Genomic DNA, 21,938 nt, shown 5'->3' with positions numbered 1-21,938 from the left:
TATATATATATATATATTATAAATCAGTAGAAAATCACTTAACAAAGTTTTTTTTCATTTAACACTGTGTTTCATTAATAAAAAGACTCATCAGAAATACTGAGTTTTTTTATTGATGAGAGCATTTCTGATGAGTCTTTTTATTGATGAAATACAGTGTTAAATGAAAAAAAATTTTCTTAAGTGAAATCCTACTAATTTATAATTGCTCAGTTCTTTTAAGAACATTGAGCACTCTATTTTGTAGAATACATTTTAAAGTTGTTTAAATATAAACTTTAAGTTGTTTAAATTTCGTAAACTGTTGATATATATTTTTTTGATATATGCATCAAAAAGCGATATCAAAATACCGTCGGCTATTATAAAAATCAGTGTTGAATCACCAAGAAAAAATGATTGTTGATTAAACGTTGAAAAGCAACATTCGATCAACGTTTTTTGTAAACACCAAATTAACGTTGATAAGTGGCTAACATTTTGGACAAAAAATCAATATGGAATCAATGTTGACGAAAAACATTGAATCAACATCAAATCAACGCCTCATTTTTTAGCGGGATATTTTCCATTGACATATTTTGACATAATTTTATGTCTGAATTATTTTCTGCTGACATAAAATATGTCAGACATATTTTCTTTAGACATATTTTGACATATTTTTATGTCTGAATTATTTTCTGCTGACATAAAAAATGTCAGACATATTTTATGTCGACATATTTTGAAATAATTTTATGTCTGAATTATTTTCTGCTGACATAAAATATGTCAGACATATTTTCTGTCGACATATTTTGACATAATTTTATGTCTGAATTATTTTCTGCTGACATAAAATATGTAAGATATATTTTCTATGGACATATTTTGACATAATTTTATATCTGAACTATTTGCTGTTTGATATTCTTGAAGAATAAATCAATCTAACAAATTTATTGCGCATTTCAACTTAATTTACAGAGTTAAGTAAAAATAGTTTAACAAATTTGTTGTTTTTTTGCAATCAATTATAATTGAAGGTCAACAAAAAAAATTTTTTTTTTTGGTGCCGAGCAAACAATTTGTTTTTTGGATTGCATTTCACATTTTGATTTCAAATATGCAACTCATTTTTTACCATCACGTCAAGTTGTAAAGATATTTGAGTTCAGATCTTTAATATTTGGGGTAAAGTCCCTAATATTTTCAAAAAAAAAGTTGTTCAAAAGTATGTCAACTTGGGTCTCAAAAAAAGCGTATTTTAGAAGATAGTATAGAGATTTTAGAAAATATAAAAATTTTTCCTTAAAATATTTTGGCAAAAAAATTATTTGAAAAAATGCTAAAGACTCTTAAAAAAATGTCAACAAAATGTTTTTCAGCAATAATACAAAAAATACTTATTTTTTTTACAAACGAATAACATCTTTAAAATCTCTATGAAAATACGCTTCTTTTGAGACTCAGGTTGACATACTTTTGGACAACTTTTTTTTCGACAATATTAGGGACTTTACCCCAAATACCCCTAATTTTAATAGTATTTGATAGTATTTGATAGTATTAATTAGTATGGATTAGTATTGGCGATTTGCCTTATTAGAATGTAAAAACCATCTCAAGCTGAGTTTTTATTACTTAAAATGGGTTTTATTAATATGACTAAACTTAAAATTATTCTCTTGATTAAAATAATATTAAAAAAAAAACATTTTTAGTTATTTTTAACTAATAGTTGATTCATTCAATAAATTATTCTCCATTTTTGACTTTAAATCGTAAGGAAAACGAAAAAAAATAATTATTCCAATATATATTTCACTCAAAACATTTTATGCAAGTTTATGGCAGTTAATTATGCTGTTATAATGCAATTGTCAATTATTTTATTGTTAAATAAATCATAACTATTATAACTAAAAGTATATTATTCGTAATTAGTTATAAATTATTACCGGTTAGCCTTCTTAATATGAATTTAATGAGCTGAATATAACTTTTGTGAAATCTTTCAAATTCTTCAGCCTAAATGAATTTAATTTGGCACGAATTTTTTGAAATTCTGTGAACCGTTTTTTTCATAGAATTTTTTGAATTCAATTTTTCATAATGAAATCTATTTCAGGATTAACTAATAATTAAAAATAACTGTAAAGTTTTTTTTTTATTATTATTTTAATCAAAGAAATATTTTAAGTTTAGTCATACTAATAAAAACCACTTTCAGTAATACAAACTCAGCTTGAGATGGTTTTTACATTCTAATAAGGGAAAGCGCCAATACTAATCAATACTAATCAATACTATCAAATGATGCCTCAATACTAGTCATTATTAGTCAATACTATCAAATGTCAATATTAGTCAATACTATTAATGTCAATATTAGTCATAATCAATAAATAAGTCATAATCAATAAATAAGTCAATAAATGCCAATATTAGTCAATACTATCAAATGATACATCGCTAAAAAGGGCAGAAAAAGACCTTTATGAAACAACTGATGTTTGCTTATAGGGTTTAAAGTAAAAGTTTTATGAAGCAAAATAGATTGCAAAGACATAAAATTATGTCAAAATATGTCGACAGAAAATATGTCTGACATATTTTATGTCAGCAGAAAATAATTCAGACATAAAATTATGTCAAAATATGTCGATAGAAAATATGTCTGACATATTTTATGTCAGCAGAAAATAATTCAGACATAAAATTATGTCAAAATATGTCGACAGAAAATATGTCTGACATATTTTATGTCAGCAGAAAATAATTCAGACATAAAATTATGTCAAAATATGTCGATAGAAAATATGTCTGACATATTTTATGTCAGCAGAAAATAATTCAGACATAAAATTATGTCAAAATATGTCGATAGAAAATATGTGGGACATATTTTATGTCGGCAGAAAATATGTCTCAGACATATTTGACAGATAACAACCCTGGCAACAAGATTGAAATTAATCAAAAATTGTAAGATAAATGCATATGAAACTTGACGCATAAAGGTTTATTTTGCCGCAAACCGACGCACAGTGGCTCAAAATCCTTAAATATTGGCAAAAAAGGAAAAAAAATAAAGTCTTTAGTTTCTAAATACAAATAACTTTTAATGGTGGTAAGGCCAGATGTATAACAATTTAAAACTTTTTTTGAAGCCATTGCAAGGTTATGTATTAATTTGAAGTACTTTATTGATGCTTTTTTATGACGGAAAAAAACCGGAAATGTTCGATAAAATAGTCAGTTTTAGAAATTTATTTTATGGAGACATAGTAGTTAAAGTGTTAGTATTTTTTATTAATTTATTAAAATTGTGTCAATTCACAATGTAAATGAATGATTTTTTTCTAAAGATTATTAGGTTTAAGCTATTACTCAGCATGAAGAAAAATATTAATAAAAATTTTATTTTTATTAGTAACACATTATTTGTGGTACAAGAATAAAAATGGTCCGCATAACTCCACGCTGATTTTAGTGTTTTTGAGTACTGTTAGCAATACACTATTTAATGGAATAAAATCTACCTGCTCCAATTTGCTCCAATTTGCTCCAATCTAAAATAGAGCTTTTATCATTTACTCGCTAAATATTATATTCAGTGAGTATACGATAAGAGGTTGTACAAATAATTTCAATTGTATTCTACAAAATAGAGTGCTCAATGTTCTTAAAAAAACAGAGCTATTATAAATTAGCAGAAAATCACTTATCCAATTTTTTTAATCCTGATGAGTCTTTAGAGATGAAAACACAGTGTAAAATATAAAATAATTTGATAAGTAATTTTTTTATTGCTCATATATATATATATATATATATATATATATATATATATATATATATATATATATATATATATATATATATATATATATATATATATGGATTTTCAAAATACTTGTAGCTATTAAGCTATAATGTAAATGACAATAAGATTGTTAAACTATTGATAACTTTTGTTTGTTATGTTATAGATAATATATAAAACATGAAAAGAATTGATCTTCTTCAAAAAATTAAAGAGCTAGGTTTCAATAAAGTTTATCTGCTTGAATCTTTGTTTAAAAAAGTTTTAAATGTTTATAACCTTTATGAAGATGACTTCAATAAATCAGAGCTTACCAACTTAAAGAATACGTTGTCTGTTTTTAAAGCAAAAGTGGGAGCTAAGTTAGATAAGCATAATAGAAACTATAACAGATTGATTTTAAAAGAAGATGTTTGGCTGCAGGTAAAGAAACAGAGTTATTTGTTAATAATTTTCTTTATGCAATCATTCTATTTAATTAAGTTTCTATTTACAGGAGGAGTTTTTCCCCGATCTTCATAAAAGAATGAAATTTAAAAAAGGCCCAGTTAGAAAAAATAAAGTTTGGGAAAATCTTGGTGAAAGAAGCAAAAGAGCTAAAATTACCCATTTAGCTGAAAATAATCACAAAGAACTGGCCTTAGTTACTTTAAAAAGTGCAACAACTGAATCCAACATTAATAGAAACAATTTTATTTTTATAGTAAAGAAGGCTTTGGACCCAGATAAAGCAAATTAGGAAAAACATGTCTATGCTTGAACCTGTTTAAAAGAAAGTTGAAGATGCTCTCAGCCTAAAAATTCAATGTGATCTGTCTGATGAATAATACCAGATAATCAGAAATAACTCCTTATTACAAAATGCAAACATTTATCCGTCTCTTCATAAAATTTTAATTAAAAAAAAGAAATGCTATCCTGATAGTATGACTTTTTCAGAAACATCTGCAGTTTGCTCCTTTCAATCTCTTTTTAATCACACACTGTGTAGAATCTTGAGTCTAAATAGTTGCAACAAAATATTTTCTGAATTATCGGTTAAAGATATCAATCAACATGGAATGATGCATTTCAAAGGTGGTTTTGATGGAGCGTCAAGCCAAAGTCTGTATAAACAAAAATATTTTGATACAACTCTAGATAAAGTTATTAAAAGTGAAGAGAGTATTTTCCAAACATCTATAGTGCCTCTTAAACTGACTGTTAATGATACAGTGATATGGTACAACAAAAACCATCTAGTACACATTTCTGCAGACCGGTGTGTTTGCAGTACAAAAAGGAAACTGACATGATAATTAAAGAAGAAGAGGAACGATTACGAATTGAGATTCAGAAACTTGAACCATTTGTAGTAAGTTTAGAGTCAGAACCGGCTGATTCATCTATGATGACAGCAATTATAAAGTTTAATTTGGATTTGATTATGTTTGATAGAAAAGTTGTTAATGCACTGACAAGTACTACCTCTTCTCAAAGCTGTAATGTATGTTCAGCAAAGCCAACAGAGATGAATGACATTAAATTGATTAGATCTAAACCTGTCAATAAAGAAGATTTATCTATTGGCCTTTCACCTCTTCACCTTTGGATAAGATGCTTTGAGTACATTCTTCATCTTGGATATAAATTAGGTCATTTTATGCTAAAACCTCTGAGCAGAAAGAATCAGTTAAAGAAAGAAAAGTATTTATCCAAAAGAAGTTTAGGGTAGAACTAAGTCTTATTGTTGACATGCCAAAACAAGGTTTTGGAAACACTAATGATGGTAATAGTGCCAGAAGAGCCTTTAAGGAATCGAATTCTTTCTCTAAGATAACTGGTGTAGATGTTGACATCATTTCTAGGCTTAAAATAATTTTAAAAGCAGTTGGTTCAGGCTATGATTTAGATCCAAGCTCTTTTCAAAATTATTGTAATGATACAACAGATAAAATTCTTTCTGAATATAATTGGTATGTTATTCCCCCAAGCGTTTACAAACTTTTAGAACATGGTTTACAGATTGCCGATGCATAAGAACTTTCCATTGGAGTTTATTCAAAAGAATCACTAGAGTCTCTAAACAAAGAGATTAGAAATGCAAGATTAAACCATTCATGCAAAATTTCAAGGATAAATGTTATGAAAAACCAGTTTAACTATCTTATGATAAGGAGTGATCCAGTTATATCGAGCATCCAATTCACTAACCATAGATGTGAAAATGGGAAATTGCTTCCAGTAGAAGTTCTGTCTCTTCTTAAACAGTCGTGATTTTTTTGTGAAATTTTTTATTTGTAGTTAAATTTGCCATCAATAATGAAATTTTTCTATGAATTAAAATTTACAATAGTTATAATAGTAATGCTCAGAGCATTCTATCATATACTCTTTGTTGATGACTAAATTATTATTATTATTATTATTATTTTAAATTCTTTCAATTGTTGTTTTTAGCAAAAGGGGAGGGGCCCGGTAATAATTATGACTTAAATTTGGATGGTAGTGTACTGTGTGATCAAGCCTGATTACAAGTTGGAGTGAGTTAAAAAGATTTAAAAGTAAATTATGTATTATGCAAACTATTACTTGATTCGAGAAGTAAAATTAAAAAAAAAATCTGCTTACGCGTGTAAAATTTTATACGCGCGTGTTTTTTAGATACGCGCACGTTTTTGCTGGTCGTTGCGCGTAAAGATAACTTAAAATCACATAATTGATTTTCAGACAAAAAGAATAACTAATCATTTAATACATATTAAAATGCGATGGTTATATAATTTTTGCCGTTTTTTCTTCACTTTTTTCTTCACTTTGTGCGACGTCTATGCGCAAATTTTTTTCACTTAACTTTTAGATTAGCGTTTAATATTATTCTTTAGTTTTTAATTATAATCATAAGAAAGAACTTTTTTTTTATGACTATGTTTTAGTGGTCAAAAATCTTCTTAATTCCATTTATTTAGCGTTACGTACAAACGTCTGTAAGTGTAAACGTCTTCAGCATATGTTGAGTTTGCAGGCATTTTATGGAATAATCGCGTATAATATATCTATAAAATGAGAAAACTTTAAAATTTTATTTGAAATTTTAGAAATCTTTTTTGTTGTATTATTACTTTTTTACTATAAATATATAAGCAAGATTAAAAATGTTCCAAAATTTATTACGCAATGAAATGCATTTAGTAGAAAACAAATTAGTCTTTTACAAGCTCTACGTATGCAGAAAAGGTGCGCATGTTAATTTTGTTGCTCTTAAAGTTTTTTTCAGAACAAAATTATTTTACTAAAATATATTGAAGTAAATAAGGCATAGGTATAGAAAAAATCGGTGTGGAATAGATATGTATAGATATGGTACCCAGTGGGCAAAAATACGTTTTTCAAACGTTCGGAAAACTTTTAATGGTCGTTTGAACGACGTTTGTATAAGAAAAACGTTCAAAAAGCGTTCGAAAAACGTTTTAATAGGAATTTTTTTATCATTTGATTAAATAATTTACGGGACCTTAAAAAAACCTGCACTTTACTGTTACAATGAATTGCCATCAAGTTTTAAGCCTATAAGTGGAACAGGTATGTTAATCAATGTTGACTTTTTTCATTTTTCAAAAGATGCTATGGTATTTAATTCAATTTTCAGTTTTCTACTGCAGTTTTTCATTAATATTTTACTGTTCTAATTTTTTTTTTCTTTTATAAAAGGTTTTCAATATGCAGTATTTGTGAATACCATGATACCAGATATACCATTCCTAATGTCTAAAATCAAAAAGTCTTTACCTGCAGTGAATATCCTGAAGGATAAGATTGAGTTTGAAAATTCATTATTTTTTTATGATAAAATAAATGATATAACAAGGTTTGATGAAAAGGAAATAATTTTGAATACTAAAGTAATGTTTTATTTGTTGTTATATTCTTGTTTACATTTATGTATAAAGTTTTCTTAAATTAAGTAAAATGTGATCGAACTAAATATATTCTATGATTTTTTAAGTTCTTTTTCAGCTTCTGCTAGTAATGTTTTGGATGACATGTCAAAATGTGTTGTAGCATTGTTTAAGAATGCTGGAACTTATGGAAATAGATCATTTAAAAAAACACATTATTAGAGTAATTATGGTAATTTTAATTGTCGTTATTTTAATTGTTCCTTTTATATACTGTCTGAAATTATACATTACTTATTTCTTCTTATTATTATTATTTGCGTTTTGATTTATTTTTTTATATGCTAATGAAATGCATGAAAGATTCCTATGCCTTTTTTTTAAGGAACATTAGTATCACAAACTGCAAAATTCGATTTAGTCGATAAGTTGATAGGCAATCGTTTAAAGATGCTCTTAATATAATAGCATAAAATTTACTTTATTATGTTTTCGTATGTTAAAATTGTAAGTAAACACAAATTGTTTAAACTTTTAGTTATTTATCCGGATCTTGGCTGTTAGATCTAAGTTTTCATTTGTGAAAAGGTTTTTTTCCTTTATAACATAAGTTATGTACTTAAATAACTTATACTTAAAAAAGGTTTTTAGGAAAACGTTAAAAACGATAAAACGTTTCATTTAGAGTTAATAAAAACCAATAAATAACGTTTTCAGAAAAATGTCTTTCACCGCTTCATATGGACGTTGAAACCAATAAAAAACGTTCACAAAACGTTTTCAAAAAAAAACGTCCGGTCACCTTTTCATATGGACGTTTAAAAAACCAAGAAAAAACGTTTTTACGGGACCATTAAAAAACGTTCTTGTGCCCACAGGGTAAGTTTTGTAAAGACCCGTATTTTACGGATCCGGAAAGCTAGGATATATAAGGAAAAAGTATAAAAAAGTTCGGCTTGGAATAGACTTACTAAGACCCGTATTTTTACGTGTCCGATCTCAGCTAGTTACAAATGACTTGTATTAAGCATCAACTAGGTTTCAGTCTCTTTTGCACAGGCAAAAGCTGTTTATGATTAAGATAATAATCAAAACATGAATAAATCAAATCAAAAATGACAAATAAACATGACTAAAAAACAATAAAATTGTTTTTGAAAGTCAAACTTAACCCATGACTAAAATATCTCAATACTAACTTTTTGCTAATTCATTAACAAAACTTAATTTTTTATTTTCATTACCTTTTAGAGTAATAGTTAGAAAACTTTACAACGTGATTATAAGTTACAATTTAAAAAAATAATAAAAGCACAGGCTTATCCGCTGACAAAGTTTGATGCCATATATATTTTTGCTAAGCAACAAAAATATAAATAACTTAAATCTAAAATTTGTTTATCATTCATCACTGCCTTAACTGTTTTCAAATTGATGTCGGACTTGAGCGAAATTTGTATACATTTTTTGCTATTTGATTGTAAAATTTGGTGGTCTAGGTCTCGTCTAATAGTAAAAAAGGACCCTGCATTTAATTCAATTAGAGTTGCATTTTGATATACAAGATTTTGAAAGATCAAGAAATTTTTTTATTTGAAAACTAAAAGTGTCGCTGCTCTGTGCATTTTTCATAGCAATTTGCTTTCATGGAATGGTAACTCTCTGTGCAATTTTCATGACAATTTGAGTAAGAACAATAAAAAAATAAAAAATAAAATAATTTTAGCATTTCTTGAAGAAAGCATAAATATGTTCAACAACTATTATGAAATTTTCTTTTTAAGAAAATTTGAAACAATAATTTAATTAGTTCATTTACAATATATGTTTTTAATACAAAAATCGTTATAAACTTAAATAAAAATTGGGTCAAAATAACTCCATATTGAAAATGCTTTAATAATTTTAAATATTTTCTAAACGCTCTACCTTAAATTCTCTTTCTTAAGACATACACGCATGTTGGTTAAAATAGTTCCCCTTCAAAAAACAGCGAGAAACAACTTCATAAGAGTGGTTTATTATAATCATAAATAAATTTGTGTGACTGTGACAAAAATAAAAGTTTACAAAAGTGCAATGCATACATATAAGTGAGTTCATTCGTATCACACATATTCGATATATAGTTATATATTATATATAAAATGTTGTACAAATTTAATAAATAACATTAACATCAAATCACTATAACACAAAAATCCCCTAAAAACATTATTAATATAACTAATTTATTACAAATCACTTTAAAATAATTTTTACAATTTTTATCGTTTTTTTTTGTCAATTTTTAGATATAAGCTTTACTAATTTAGTTATTTATTAATAAAATATATTATAAATTAAATAATTTAGCTTAAAGTTCAACTCAAATAAATTAAAAAATCTGAAAAAATCAGTTATTAGATCGTACATCATTAGATCAATTCATTAAATTAATAGACGTTTTATAATTACATTACATATAACTTTCATATAAATAATTTATTTTATACAATATTTTTTGTGCAACCAATAATCTCTTTGTTTGCAACTTTCACTGCAATAAATTTGTTTGAGGCATTTCATACATTTAACGATGCCAGGTTCACCACAAATGCAATACAGCTCAGTAATTTCTAATAAATTTAAAACATTAAATATCAAATTTGAAAAATATAAAAGGAACAATTATATATAAATTTAGATTTTACATATTTTTAATTTTCCAAGTTTTTTCATTAGTAAATTGTTTACGTCAGCTCATGGTGTAGAGTTAAAACATCATATACATCATTATACACAAAAAAAAAAAAACTAAGTGGAGTCATGATGTGTAAAACTCCAAAACAGTTCATGTTGTTCCAAAAGTTTCATGTTTGGTATTGATGTACAGAATATTATTTGTTGGAATAAAAACTTGCACGTTCATATTTGCATTTCCCCCCCCCCCCCCTCAATTTTGATGGAAAATGTGAAAACTTTACACAATCAACAACTCCTGGATCTACTTAAGACAAGTTAACCGCAAACAACGGTTTTGTTACAGATTAGTGTCAATGAACCCCTGAAAACAGTTGCTTGGAAAAGCTATTTTAAGCATAAACGCATTGTTACCCTTGTGTTTGAATGAACAGTCGCTCATATAGTCAACTGTCTTGGTATAAGTGTCCTTGAGAAACATCAACACCAAAAATTCAAAATTTTGCTATAGCAACGCAAAATTTCATGTTGAAAAAGTTGCTCTAGAGTGCCTGAACAGAGAGGGCATTTCTATAAATTAATATACTCAAAACTAATAAATTTAAAAAAACGAACCAATACCTATTGACCGCAAAAATATTCAAAGCCTAATAAAACGGCTTATAGAAAGTTGTTATAGAATTACTCAAAGAAGGGTGGTTAAAAAGTTTCAGATCTATCTCGTAACAAAAATAATCACCACAATCAGTAAAAAAATAGCAAATAAAGGGCCAATGACTCATCTGAAAAATTACCAATAATAGATCTTATGAAGATAAAGTTGTTTATATTCTGATATATATTAGTTACATTTAAATGTACAATCACAAACTACATCACAATCTATAACTAGCACACATATACTAAGTGCAGACGATGTAATGCAATTTTAATGACAATTTTGGTATTTTGAGGGAAAAAATAATTGAATGTTGAATGTTTCTACTTGTAATGTCTGGTAATTTCTACTAATGATGTTCATTTATAAGTTTTTGAAATGTTTCTAATGTTCATTAGTATTAATATAAAAATATGAACAGTCATATCAATGTACATCATTGTTGAACAGTAAATAATACTCGTTCTGTTACAAAATTTTTTCCTATTAAATGACAAAAGGTTCAAAGTTGTTCTTAAGAATAACGGTTACAGAAAAAAAAAATCTATTTGAAAGAATAGAAGACTTTTGAAAAAAACAAAATAGAAAACCTTATTATTATTAATTTAAGTAATGACAATATTGATAATATTTTTTATTGTAAAAATAATGATGATAATTTAAAAGTTATAAATTGCAATATTTAATTTAAATACAAATAACGATATTGAAATGTCTTTTTTAAATCTAGTGAAATTTTAAGTGAATCAAATGTAGGATCAAATCCTCTTAACTTCAAACAGTTTATTGAATTAAAACCTGAAAATGATTTAATAAAAAAATGAAATTATAAAATTACCATCTTTGGTTATCATCTTCACTTTGATTTGCTTTTTAAATGCATCGCGTACAAGAACTGTTTTCTCAGTGGCTGGATGAAATGTCTTTTTATGTGATGAAACAAACACAAAATCCAACTCACTTCCGATTGCTTTTTTAACTAATGGACGAAGAAAAGACAATGAGTTATCTATATTAACACGAGTTACACCAGCATACTGGAAAGAAGAAAAAGCGCCATCTGTCATCTGAAAAATTTCCAATAACCGCATACCTTCATCTGAAGAATTAGAATAATTCAGTTAACAATTATATAATAAACGAGTATATGCATTTATATAAATAAAAGCATTAAATTTGTTTATACATATATTATAGGCAAATTTTTTTTTTTTTTTTTGTAATTCACCTCCCTAAGGCCAAGAAGGCCACAACAGATGAGGAGGCTATTACTACTGGTTATAACCCTCTCCCAACTCTATAAATCAGAAACACGAACCTTGACGAACAGGGCCGCTGCGCGGAGAAGCAAGTTGATATACCTGTTTATATATATTTTAATAAATCATCAAAAAATTATATACATTTTAAAAAATAATAAAAAAAAGAAAGAAAAAACAAAAATATAAAAGATAAGCTAATAAGTAAAGCTTGATAATAAAATTTTGACCTTCTTCTTACAACTTGAATTAATAAATTTTAATTCTTGTTATAAAAACTTATAATATATATATATATATATATATATATATATATATATATATATATATATATATATATATATATATATATATAGAAATATATATAAATACTGAAAGATACAACAAAGAATATTGTTAAGGAGAAAGAAAACAGGTGACAGAAGACTTAAAAAAAAAGTCAGAAAAATATGATGGGAGAAAAAACCATTGATGTATAAGAAAAGAAACAAGGTAATAGATAAATTAAATATTTTTGAGCATGAAGATACAGATGCAATAAAAGAATGCAACTTTGCTGAATGTCAAGCTGAATAAGTTTTAGTTGACAAAAAAAACTAAAGATTATAATATTTGTAGAAAAGTGAAAAATATGCAGCCTTACAATGATGGCATAGTAGCTCAAGCTTTGGAATTTGAAAGAGTATAATTAACTACATTAACTACATTTACATATATTATAGCTTTTGGAATTTGAAAGAGTATCTTTAAAGAAACCAGCCCAAATAAAACAACAGTATATTATACAGGGACAAATAAAAGAATTGTAGAGGCAGATAATGAAATTAGGAGTAAGGAAACAGCAAACACAATAAAGAGAGGTAACCTTAGCAGGTGCAAACATTGAATTCGATTGCATTGGTTATCATGAGAGGTCAGTAGTATATAATAATCCATAAAGATGTTAAGTAAAGGACTTAGCAACATCAAAAATATTTTAATAATTGTTTGCAGTAAATAACTGAGTTTTGTTAATGTTTTTCAAAATTCACAAGCCATTGCAAATCCCAAGCTGTCAAACAAGAGAGATCAATTTTAAGATCAGCTGCCTGTTGTAAGTAATTAAAATGTGATGACTTATCAAAACGAGAATATATAATTGTGTTATCAGCAAATAAAATCTTTTTATTTACCTCTATTACGAACCTCACTTTTTTTTTGACAAGTCAGCTGGAATAAAAAAATTTACAAAATATAAACCTACTATAAGCTATAAATAAAAGTAACATATCTACCTGGATCCAAGAAATTATATAGGAGGTGCAGAGAAGCGAATAACATTGCCACAATAAAAATTATGAGAAGAATCCCAGGTTGCGTTATGGTAGTAGTAAGTAGCGTGATGATAAGGTTGGACGAAAAAGCAAAAAATAAAAGGTTTAGAGAAATCATTACATGGTTCTAACCAATTAAAGAAATACAAGGAGAAACTGAACACAGGTTAGGGTCAGAAATAAGGCAAAAATCAAGGAGTTAAGTTTAGTGATTAGGGTTGTCTGGAAAACGAGTCACAAAGTATCTGAAGTCACAAAAATCTGAGTAAGAGAAATACAAAAGTTATGAGCTTTGAGACTTGAGCTTTTGAACTGGCAGGGTTAGCGGTACTACAGCCAAGCTATTCAGTGTGATGAGCATTAAAGTCACCAATAACAGCAATATTGACTGATAGATAAAGAGAAAAAGCACAGTTAATACGATCAGAGATAATACCAAAAGAAATGTTTCTCCTTGAGAAGAAGAAAAACAGTTAATAACAAACAGATAGGTAATTGAGTGAAGAGGTTCTAAACAAAAACACATAAATAAATGGTCAGAGGATTCAAACTTGATTTCATGACCAACAGGAAAATTGATGCGTAAGTATATGTCTAATCAAAGCCAATGGTTATTGGAGACTTAAGGAATCAGATTGAAATATCCATCAACATAGAGATATATATCTTTCTATATAGAGTTTATATATATATCTATATATCAATCTCTCTCTCTCTCTCTCTCTCTCTCTCTCTCTCTCTCTCTCTCTCTCTCTCTCTCTCTATATATATATATATATATATATATATATATATATATATATATATATATATAATATATATATATATATATATATATATATATATATATATATATATATATATATATAATATATGTATATATATATAATATATGTATATATATATATACATTTCCCTCCCTCTAAAGTGAGCTATAGCTGTACAAAAAATATTGAAAGAATTATAAAAGGCCATAATTTTGCATTGATTAAAAAAAATGAATTTCTCAAAGAAAAAAATACTGAAAATTGTAACTGCAAGCAAAAACTTGACTGCCCTATGAATGGCAAATGCTTATCAAAAAATATTATTTACAAATGCATTGTTTCCTCGCAAAACAACCCTGATAAACAATATATTAGCTTAACCGAGGGCAAATGGAAAAAATGTTATGCCAATCACAAACAATCTTTTAAACATAAAAAATACTCAAAAGAGACTATGCTGTCTAAATATATTTGGCAACTAAAAGAAAAAAATATTAATTTTAAATTAGACTGGTCTATCCTAAAAACTGTGCCTGCCTATAATAATATTTCCAAAAAATGTATACTATGTTTACAAGAAAAATTTGAAATTATTACTCATTTAGATCAAGAAAATTTACTGAATAAAAAATCAGAATTAATCTCTAAATGCAGACATGAAAATAAGTTCCTTTTAAAAAACTATAAAATCGAATGACCAGTCCAAATTTATCCAAATTCTAAAGAATCCTTTTCATGAATTTTTAATTATCTAATGCAGTTAATGCAACTTCCTGGTTGCAAAATACTACAGTTATTACATAATTAATTTTAACAATTACCAACTTCCTGTGAAATAATTTTTTTCTATAATTTGAAATTTTTTAATGTTTAGACATTCTTCCTGATGAACCTACTGATGGAGAAACACTGTGTAGAAGAAAGAAAAAATTAGATTAGTGTTTTTACTAATTTATATATATATATATATATATATATATATATATATATATATATATATATATATATATATATATATATATATACATTAAACAAAATTGTTTTACTTTATTTTATTTCACACACACAAATATATATATATATATATATATATATATATATATATATATATATATATATATATATATATATATACATATAAATATTTTTATATATATATGTATATGTATATGTATATATATATATATATACATACATACATACATCTTTATATATATATATCTACATCTATACCTCTCTCTCTCTATGTATATATATATATATATATATATATATATATATATATATATATATATATATATATATATATATATATATGTATATGTATGTATATATGTATATATATATATATATATATATATATATATATATATATTTATATATATATATATATATATACCAACCCTTGGAATTAGGGTCGGCATTTGGCAAAACTCCGACTAAGAATAAGTCTCTTCAATAATTTGCACTTTTTAAATTTTTGAATAATGCTTGAATGTCTGCAATAAATATAAGTATATTAATTGTTTGTAACATACCTTTGTTAATAGTAATCTCTCCTGGTAATGTCATTGAAGAGTTGTAATGTGGATCATGATTCGTCTGAGCTTCTGCATTATTTACTTTATTAATTGGAGGTACTGTACCAGTTAAATTGGTAGACATTGAAGAAGTTGCCAATGGAGAAAGAACTCCATACCTTTTAGGTGGCTCAGAATACTGCACAAAATTATATAAATCTTATTTAATTAAATTTTTTTAATCTGGTTTATATGTTATAAAAATTCTTTATTACTGGATTTTATAGATAAGATAAAACTTACATCATTTAATATAATTTGCTAAATCATAAAAATGTTACCATTTTATCTTGCTCATCATTCTTTTTCGCATCAATTCGCAAGCATTCCTCACTGGTAAAAACATCTCTCACATTCTTTAGAGATCTACTTGTAATTCTATGATTCACTGTGCTGTCCTCTGATTGTGTTTTAATTGAGCTTGTGGACCTGATAACATTTTCTGGAAGAACTGTTTGATCATAGCCATAATTTACAAATGCAAATTTTTTATTACTCAATACATTTTTTTCTTCCTAATATAAACGAAAAAAAACAAATAAAATAAAGCAAATAAAATTAAAATATTTTTTTGCCTTTTTTATTCTATTTTTATTTAATTCTTGCTTTTCCTTTTTTTCTATTCTTTTTTATTTTTCCAATTACTTAAACATGACAAACCATATTATATTGTTTTAATTGGTTTAAATAAAATTAAATTATATTATACTGTTGTAATCACATTCTGTGAAATTTAGCTCCAAGTAGTCAGTAAAAATTTCTGAATAATAATATTAAACATTTTTCTTTCCTTTTTGCCTTTAATTTATTCGAACCTGTGTTTTTGCATTTCATTTTCTTTGTCATTCAAACTTTTTACTTCATTTTAATTTTAATTTTTTTTTATCTAAAGGATTTTGTTATTTGTTTGTTAACTTTTATTTTTCAAAATAATCCCTTAGAGTTAATGTTCTATATATAATGTTTTATTTATATTATTTTATGATATAAATAATGTTGTATAAAAAAAATAAAATTACAGATTTATTTAAGTTGCTAAAGAATTAGGACAGAGTACAGGAAAAAACAAAACAAAAATTTTCTACTTTAAAATAACTTTTTTGTACATTTTTTTTTACATTTAAAAAATTCCGGAATATTATTATTTTTAAATGATTTTATAATTTTTTTTTAAGTGTTTTTTTTAGTAGTAATTTTGCACACAACCAAAACTTCTTATATATATCTATATATATATATATATATATATATATATATATATATATATATATATATATATATATATATATATATATATATATATATATATATATATATATATATATATATATGTATATATATATATATATATATATATATATATATATATATATATATATATATATATATATATATATGTATGTATATATATATATATATATATATATATATATATATATATATATATATATATATATATATATATATATATATATATATATATATATATATATATATATATTAGTAGAAAATCACTTAACTAAATTTTTTTCCATTTGACACTGTGTTTCATCAACAAAGATTCATCAGAAAATGTTGATGAAACACAGTGTCAAATGGAAAAAAATTTAGTTAAGTGATTTTCTACTAATATATAATTGCTCTGTTCTTTTAAGAACATTGAGCACTCTATTGTGTAGAATACCTTTTAAAGTTGTTTAAATATATATATATATATATATTTATATATATATATATATATATATATATATATATATATATATATATATACATATATATATAGAACCCTTAGATGTTGTCCGAAAGTTTTTTCCATATTTTGTTGACAAAAAGTAAAAATTAAAATGCAAGACCGGAATTTTTTTTTTTAATAATGATAGACTGCCTGCCCCAACCAAACCCTCAGTCGATGTAGCAGCACTCCCTTGCGGGTCAGGCTATTTGTCAGTCGATGTAGCAGCACTCCCTTGCGGGTCAGGCTATTTGTCAGTCGATGTAGCAGCACTCCCTTGCGAGTCAGGCTATTTGTCAGTCGATGTAGCAGCACTCCCTTGCAAGTCAGGCTATAAGATAGTCGATGTAGCAACACTACCTTGCGAGTCAGGCTATAAGATAGTCGATGTAGCAACACTCCGCGCATGATTTACATTAAAAAAAATAAAAATAAAAACATTTTATTAAAAAAAATAAAAATAAAAACATTTTATTAAAAAAAATAAAAATAAAAACATGGTTTATATTTTTAAAAACATTCAGAATGTTTTAAAAACATTCAGAATGTTTTTAAAAACATTCTGGTCAATTAAATTTGCGTTTTTGTGGTTTTTTTATATAACAATTAATTTGTAATTAAATTAATGGTTTTGACTTTCGTCCAACACGGAAATGTTGGACGAAAGTCAAAAGTAATTAAAAGTGACGTATGTGTTGGCGTAAGAATCACTTTTTTCCTTCCGCTCTTCCTAAAGCCAACAAACTATAGATCTATATATATATTATATATATATATATATATATATATATATATATATATATATATATATATATATATATATATATATATATGCATATATATATATACATATATATATATATACAAATTTTTATTTGAATATATATATCTGATAAATTATATGCATATCTTTAATTATTGTTGCTCCATGTTCCATCATGTTGATGTATTTATTATTATTGTTCTTTTGTTATCATTATTATAATCTATCTTTATCTTTTTTTATCTTGTTTAATCTTTATCTATATCTATATCTTTGTTTTGGATGTCTAATTAATATACTAAATCATGGTAGCAGTGAAGATTCTTTATAAAGTAATCATGGTAGTAGTGAAGATTCTGTATGAAGTTATCATGGTAGTAGTGAATAAGGATTGTATATTTACCGACTTTTTGATTTACTGGTAATTTGAAAATTGTAATACCTGTAAATCGGTAAATTACCGATAAACTTTATATATCAATAAATCAATACAACTTTTATCAATTATCATTTTTTAAGAAGTAGCTTCATAGAAAGCTTAAACTATCCAATGTCTTGTCTCCTAATCAAGTTCTAATTTTAGTTCAAATTAGCCCAGCTCCTGAAAATACTCTTTCAGGTTCAACACTTGTTGGATGAATGGTCAACAAATAGTCAAAAATTATTTGAATGTACTTCCCTTGTATATTTTCTTATTGAAAGTACTCCAACTCTTTTTTATAACTTCTTTTACACCTTTTGTGTTAAAACCTTTTTTAACTTTTTTCTAAAACAGTTACTCCTTTATTCTTGTCCAATTGTTTTTAAAGAAAAATATGAAGTTTTGCCTTCATAAAAAATCAGTATTTGATTTAACAGTAATGAGATTGTTATTTATATCTGAACCTGATTCGCATTAATGTACCAAATATTTTTACAATAGTTTTAATAACTACAGCTTTACTGCTGATATTTAAAATGCCATAATTGTCTTTAACAGAAATAATATCATTAGGGTCTGCTATATAGTGTGAGACGTCTGAAATTATCATTCTTCTTTCTTTAATACAACTTATTAATTCATTTTTTAAAACAATACTTAAAAAAGTGTTTTGGTTACTTAACTTGTATAACATAAATTTTAATGTAAGATTGTCTACATATAAATTAACCTTTTTATTAAAATCAATGTTAATTTTTAAAATTATCAGAATTTTTCGAAAAGCATCTTTAAGTTTTAAAAATCTTTCCAGCATGCTTAATAAACTAATCCATCTAGTTTTACAGTCAAAAATTAAAAAAAGTTCTTTTCTGACAGTTCCTTTAATGCATTTTTGCAGTAGTTTATAATTTCTGGTTGGTGATTTTCTGATAAATTTTACAACTTTCCGAATTTTTGTAATTAAAGAATTTAGCTCTGTGTTTTGTAGAACAAGTTGGGTAGTGTTGATATCTTTGTGGTCTACTTCAAAATTTTCAAGTTCAATTTCCTAATAATCAGAATCAACATTAAGTAATACATTACCATCATGTTCATTAACATCTTGTAAATCTGTTGAACTAATATTATAAAGTACTTTTATGATTGCCAATTGTATGCCATGTACGATATATAACTGATGGTTTTAATTAAGTAACTTTACTGTTCTCTTGTTAATGGCAGCTCCGTCTTATATTATGCACACAATATTTGACAAAGCTATATTAAAGTCTTTAAGCTTCTTTTCAATTAGTTCTACGCATACCTCAGCAGGTGTGGATCCATAAATCCAAGTCTATCCAAGATTCCAAAAATTACCATCATTTCCATGAATAATACTTATTTACCGGAAGTTTTTATTTGATGTCCATTCATCTGTGGTAAGGCTATAAACTTTTTTATTGAGCTGATTCTGTGAAATTTCTTTTACAACTTATTTCCTTATTTTATTGACATAACCTATTACTTTTTTTTGAATGGTTTTGGGCAGTTTCGGTAATTCTATGTACCCTATTGTTTTGTGTAACATCTTTGAATCTTCAAATGTACAAAATTTATTGAAAGGAGTGTCATCTTGTGCAATCATTCTTGAAAGTACAGCTTTAAGAGAATTGTCTCTTATTTTGATAAAAGAAGTAAATTTCGATGCTATTGCAACCGCCGGCTCTTTTGCGCGTTCTTCTATATTTCTTTTTAACACATAAATCAGAGGCGTTCAAGCAAAAGAATGCTTTACACTTTTATATTTTTAATTTTTAATCTTTTGACAAGAAAATAAATAGTTTATTTAATATTTATAGTATGTTCTTTATTAGATATAAATATTCAGCAATTAGAAATTAAAACAACCCTTACATAGCAAAAAGCTTGATTTACCAGTAAATTACAAAAACTTATCGGTAAAAAACTTGATCCAAATTTAGGTATTTACTGGTTAAGTGATAACCAGTATTAAAATCCCTAGTAGTGAAGATTCTTTATAAAGTAAAAACAAATGAATAATCTATTATAGATTATTATTGTGGGTATTGATGGTATACACTCTTATGTTTTAAAAAGTTGCTCAACTAGTTTCAGTAGGCCACTTTCACTTATATTTAAATGCTCCATAGTTTCTGGTCAAGTTCCATCATATTAGAAGCTTGCAAATAAGTACCCATTCACAAGAAAGGTTGTCGTACTGATCCAGAAAACTGTTGACCTATTTCACTTACTTCTGTTGTTTGTAAGGTTATGGAAAAGTTACTTTGCGACTTTATGGGAGACCATTTGTACACCTCCAATTTATTATCCTATCATCAACATGGATTTGTTCAAAATCGTTTGTGTACGGCTAATCTTTTAGAAGTATTTGACATTATTACCAAAGCTCTTAATGATTGCGCTCTGCACTACTAGTTCTTTTAGACTTCACTTAAGCTTTTGATTGAGTCTCACATTCTTCTCCTAAAACTAAAAAGATACAGTTTCAGTGACATGATCCTTAATTGAATAAAAGATTTTTTGAGCAATAGAAAACAACATGTTATTCTTGGTAAACTCTCTTCTGATTGGATAGATGTATTGAGTGGAGCTCCTCAGGACTCGGTTATCACTCCACTTTTGTTTTTTATTTTTATTAATGCCTGAGTTTTTATCTAATTTCTATAAGTTATTTGCTGATGACACTCTATTAATTGCAAAAATCAAAAGTTCATCTGATCTAGAACTAGTCCAAAAAGATATCGATCTCTTACAAAATTGGTCTAAACTTTGGGGCATGGAATTTAATAAAAATAAATGCAAAGTAATAAGCTTTTATGGTGGTTAAAACTACTCTTTTGGTATGCTTAACTCAGCAAACACTCTTATTCCTTTTGAAAATGTTGATATTGAAAAGTCACTAAGAATTTATTTCAACAACAAACTTAAGTGGTCTGATCAAATAAGTAATGCAGCATTAAAAGCTAACCAGATGCTTGGTATTCCTGAAAGAACTTTTATTAACTGGAATCCTATTATATTTTTAAAACCATATACTACCTATGTTCGTCCAC

At 25.9% G+C, this 21,938-nt stretch overlaps 1 protein-coding gene across 3 annotated transcripts in view; it reads right to left on the bottom strand.

The window, feature by feature from the left end:
* Positions 1 to 9,688: 9,688 nt before the first annotated feature.
* LOC105845159 (fibrocystin-L) overlaps positions 9,689 to 21,938 on the bottom strand; it is a 133,944-nt gene continuing 121,694 nt past the window's right edge. For all 3 annotated transcript variants that reach the window (XM_065804117.1, XM_065804118.1, XM_065804119.1), the window contains 4 exons: positions 16,230 to 16,463; positions 15,907 to 16,087; positions 11,868 to 12,128; positions 9,689 to 10,307 (listed from right to left, as the gene is read on the bottom strand). In XM_065804117.1, coding sequence (XP_065660189.1) covers positions 10,174 to 10,307; positions 11,868 to 12,128; positions 15,907 to 16,087; positions 16,230 to 16,463 — 810 coding nt within the window. In that variant the 3' untranslated portion in view covers positions 9,689 to 10,173. The remainder of the gene's footprint in view (positions 10,308 to 11,867; positions 12,129 to 15,906; positions 16,088 to 16,229; positions 16,464 to 21,938) is intronic.

The sequence above is a fragment of the Hydra vulgaris genome, chromosome 08 (assembly GCF_038396675.1).
Source record: "Hydra vulgaris chromosome 08, alternate assembly HydraT2T_AEP".
Lineage (NCBI taxonomy): Eukaryota > Metazoa > Cnidaria > Hydrozoa > Anthoathecata > Hydridae > Hydra > Hydra vulgaris.
The sequence above is the reverse complement of the archived record's forward strand: the minus strand, read 5'-3'. Positions and strand labels throughout refer to the sequence as shown.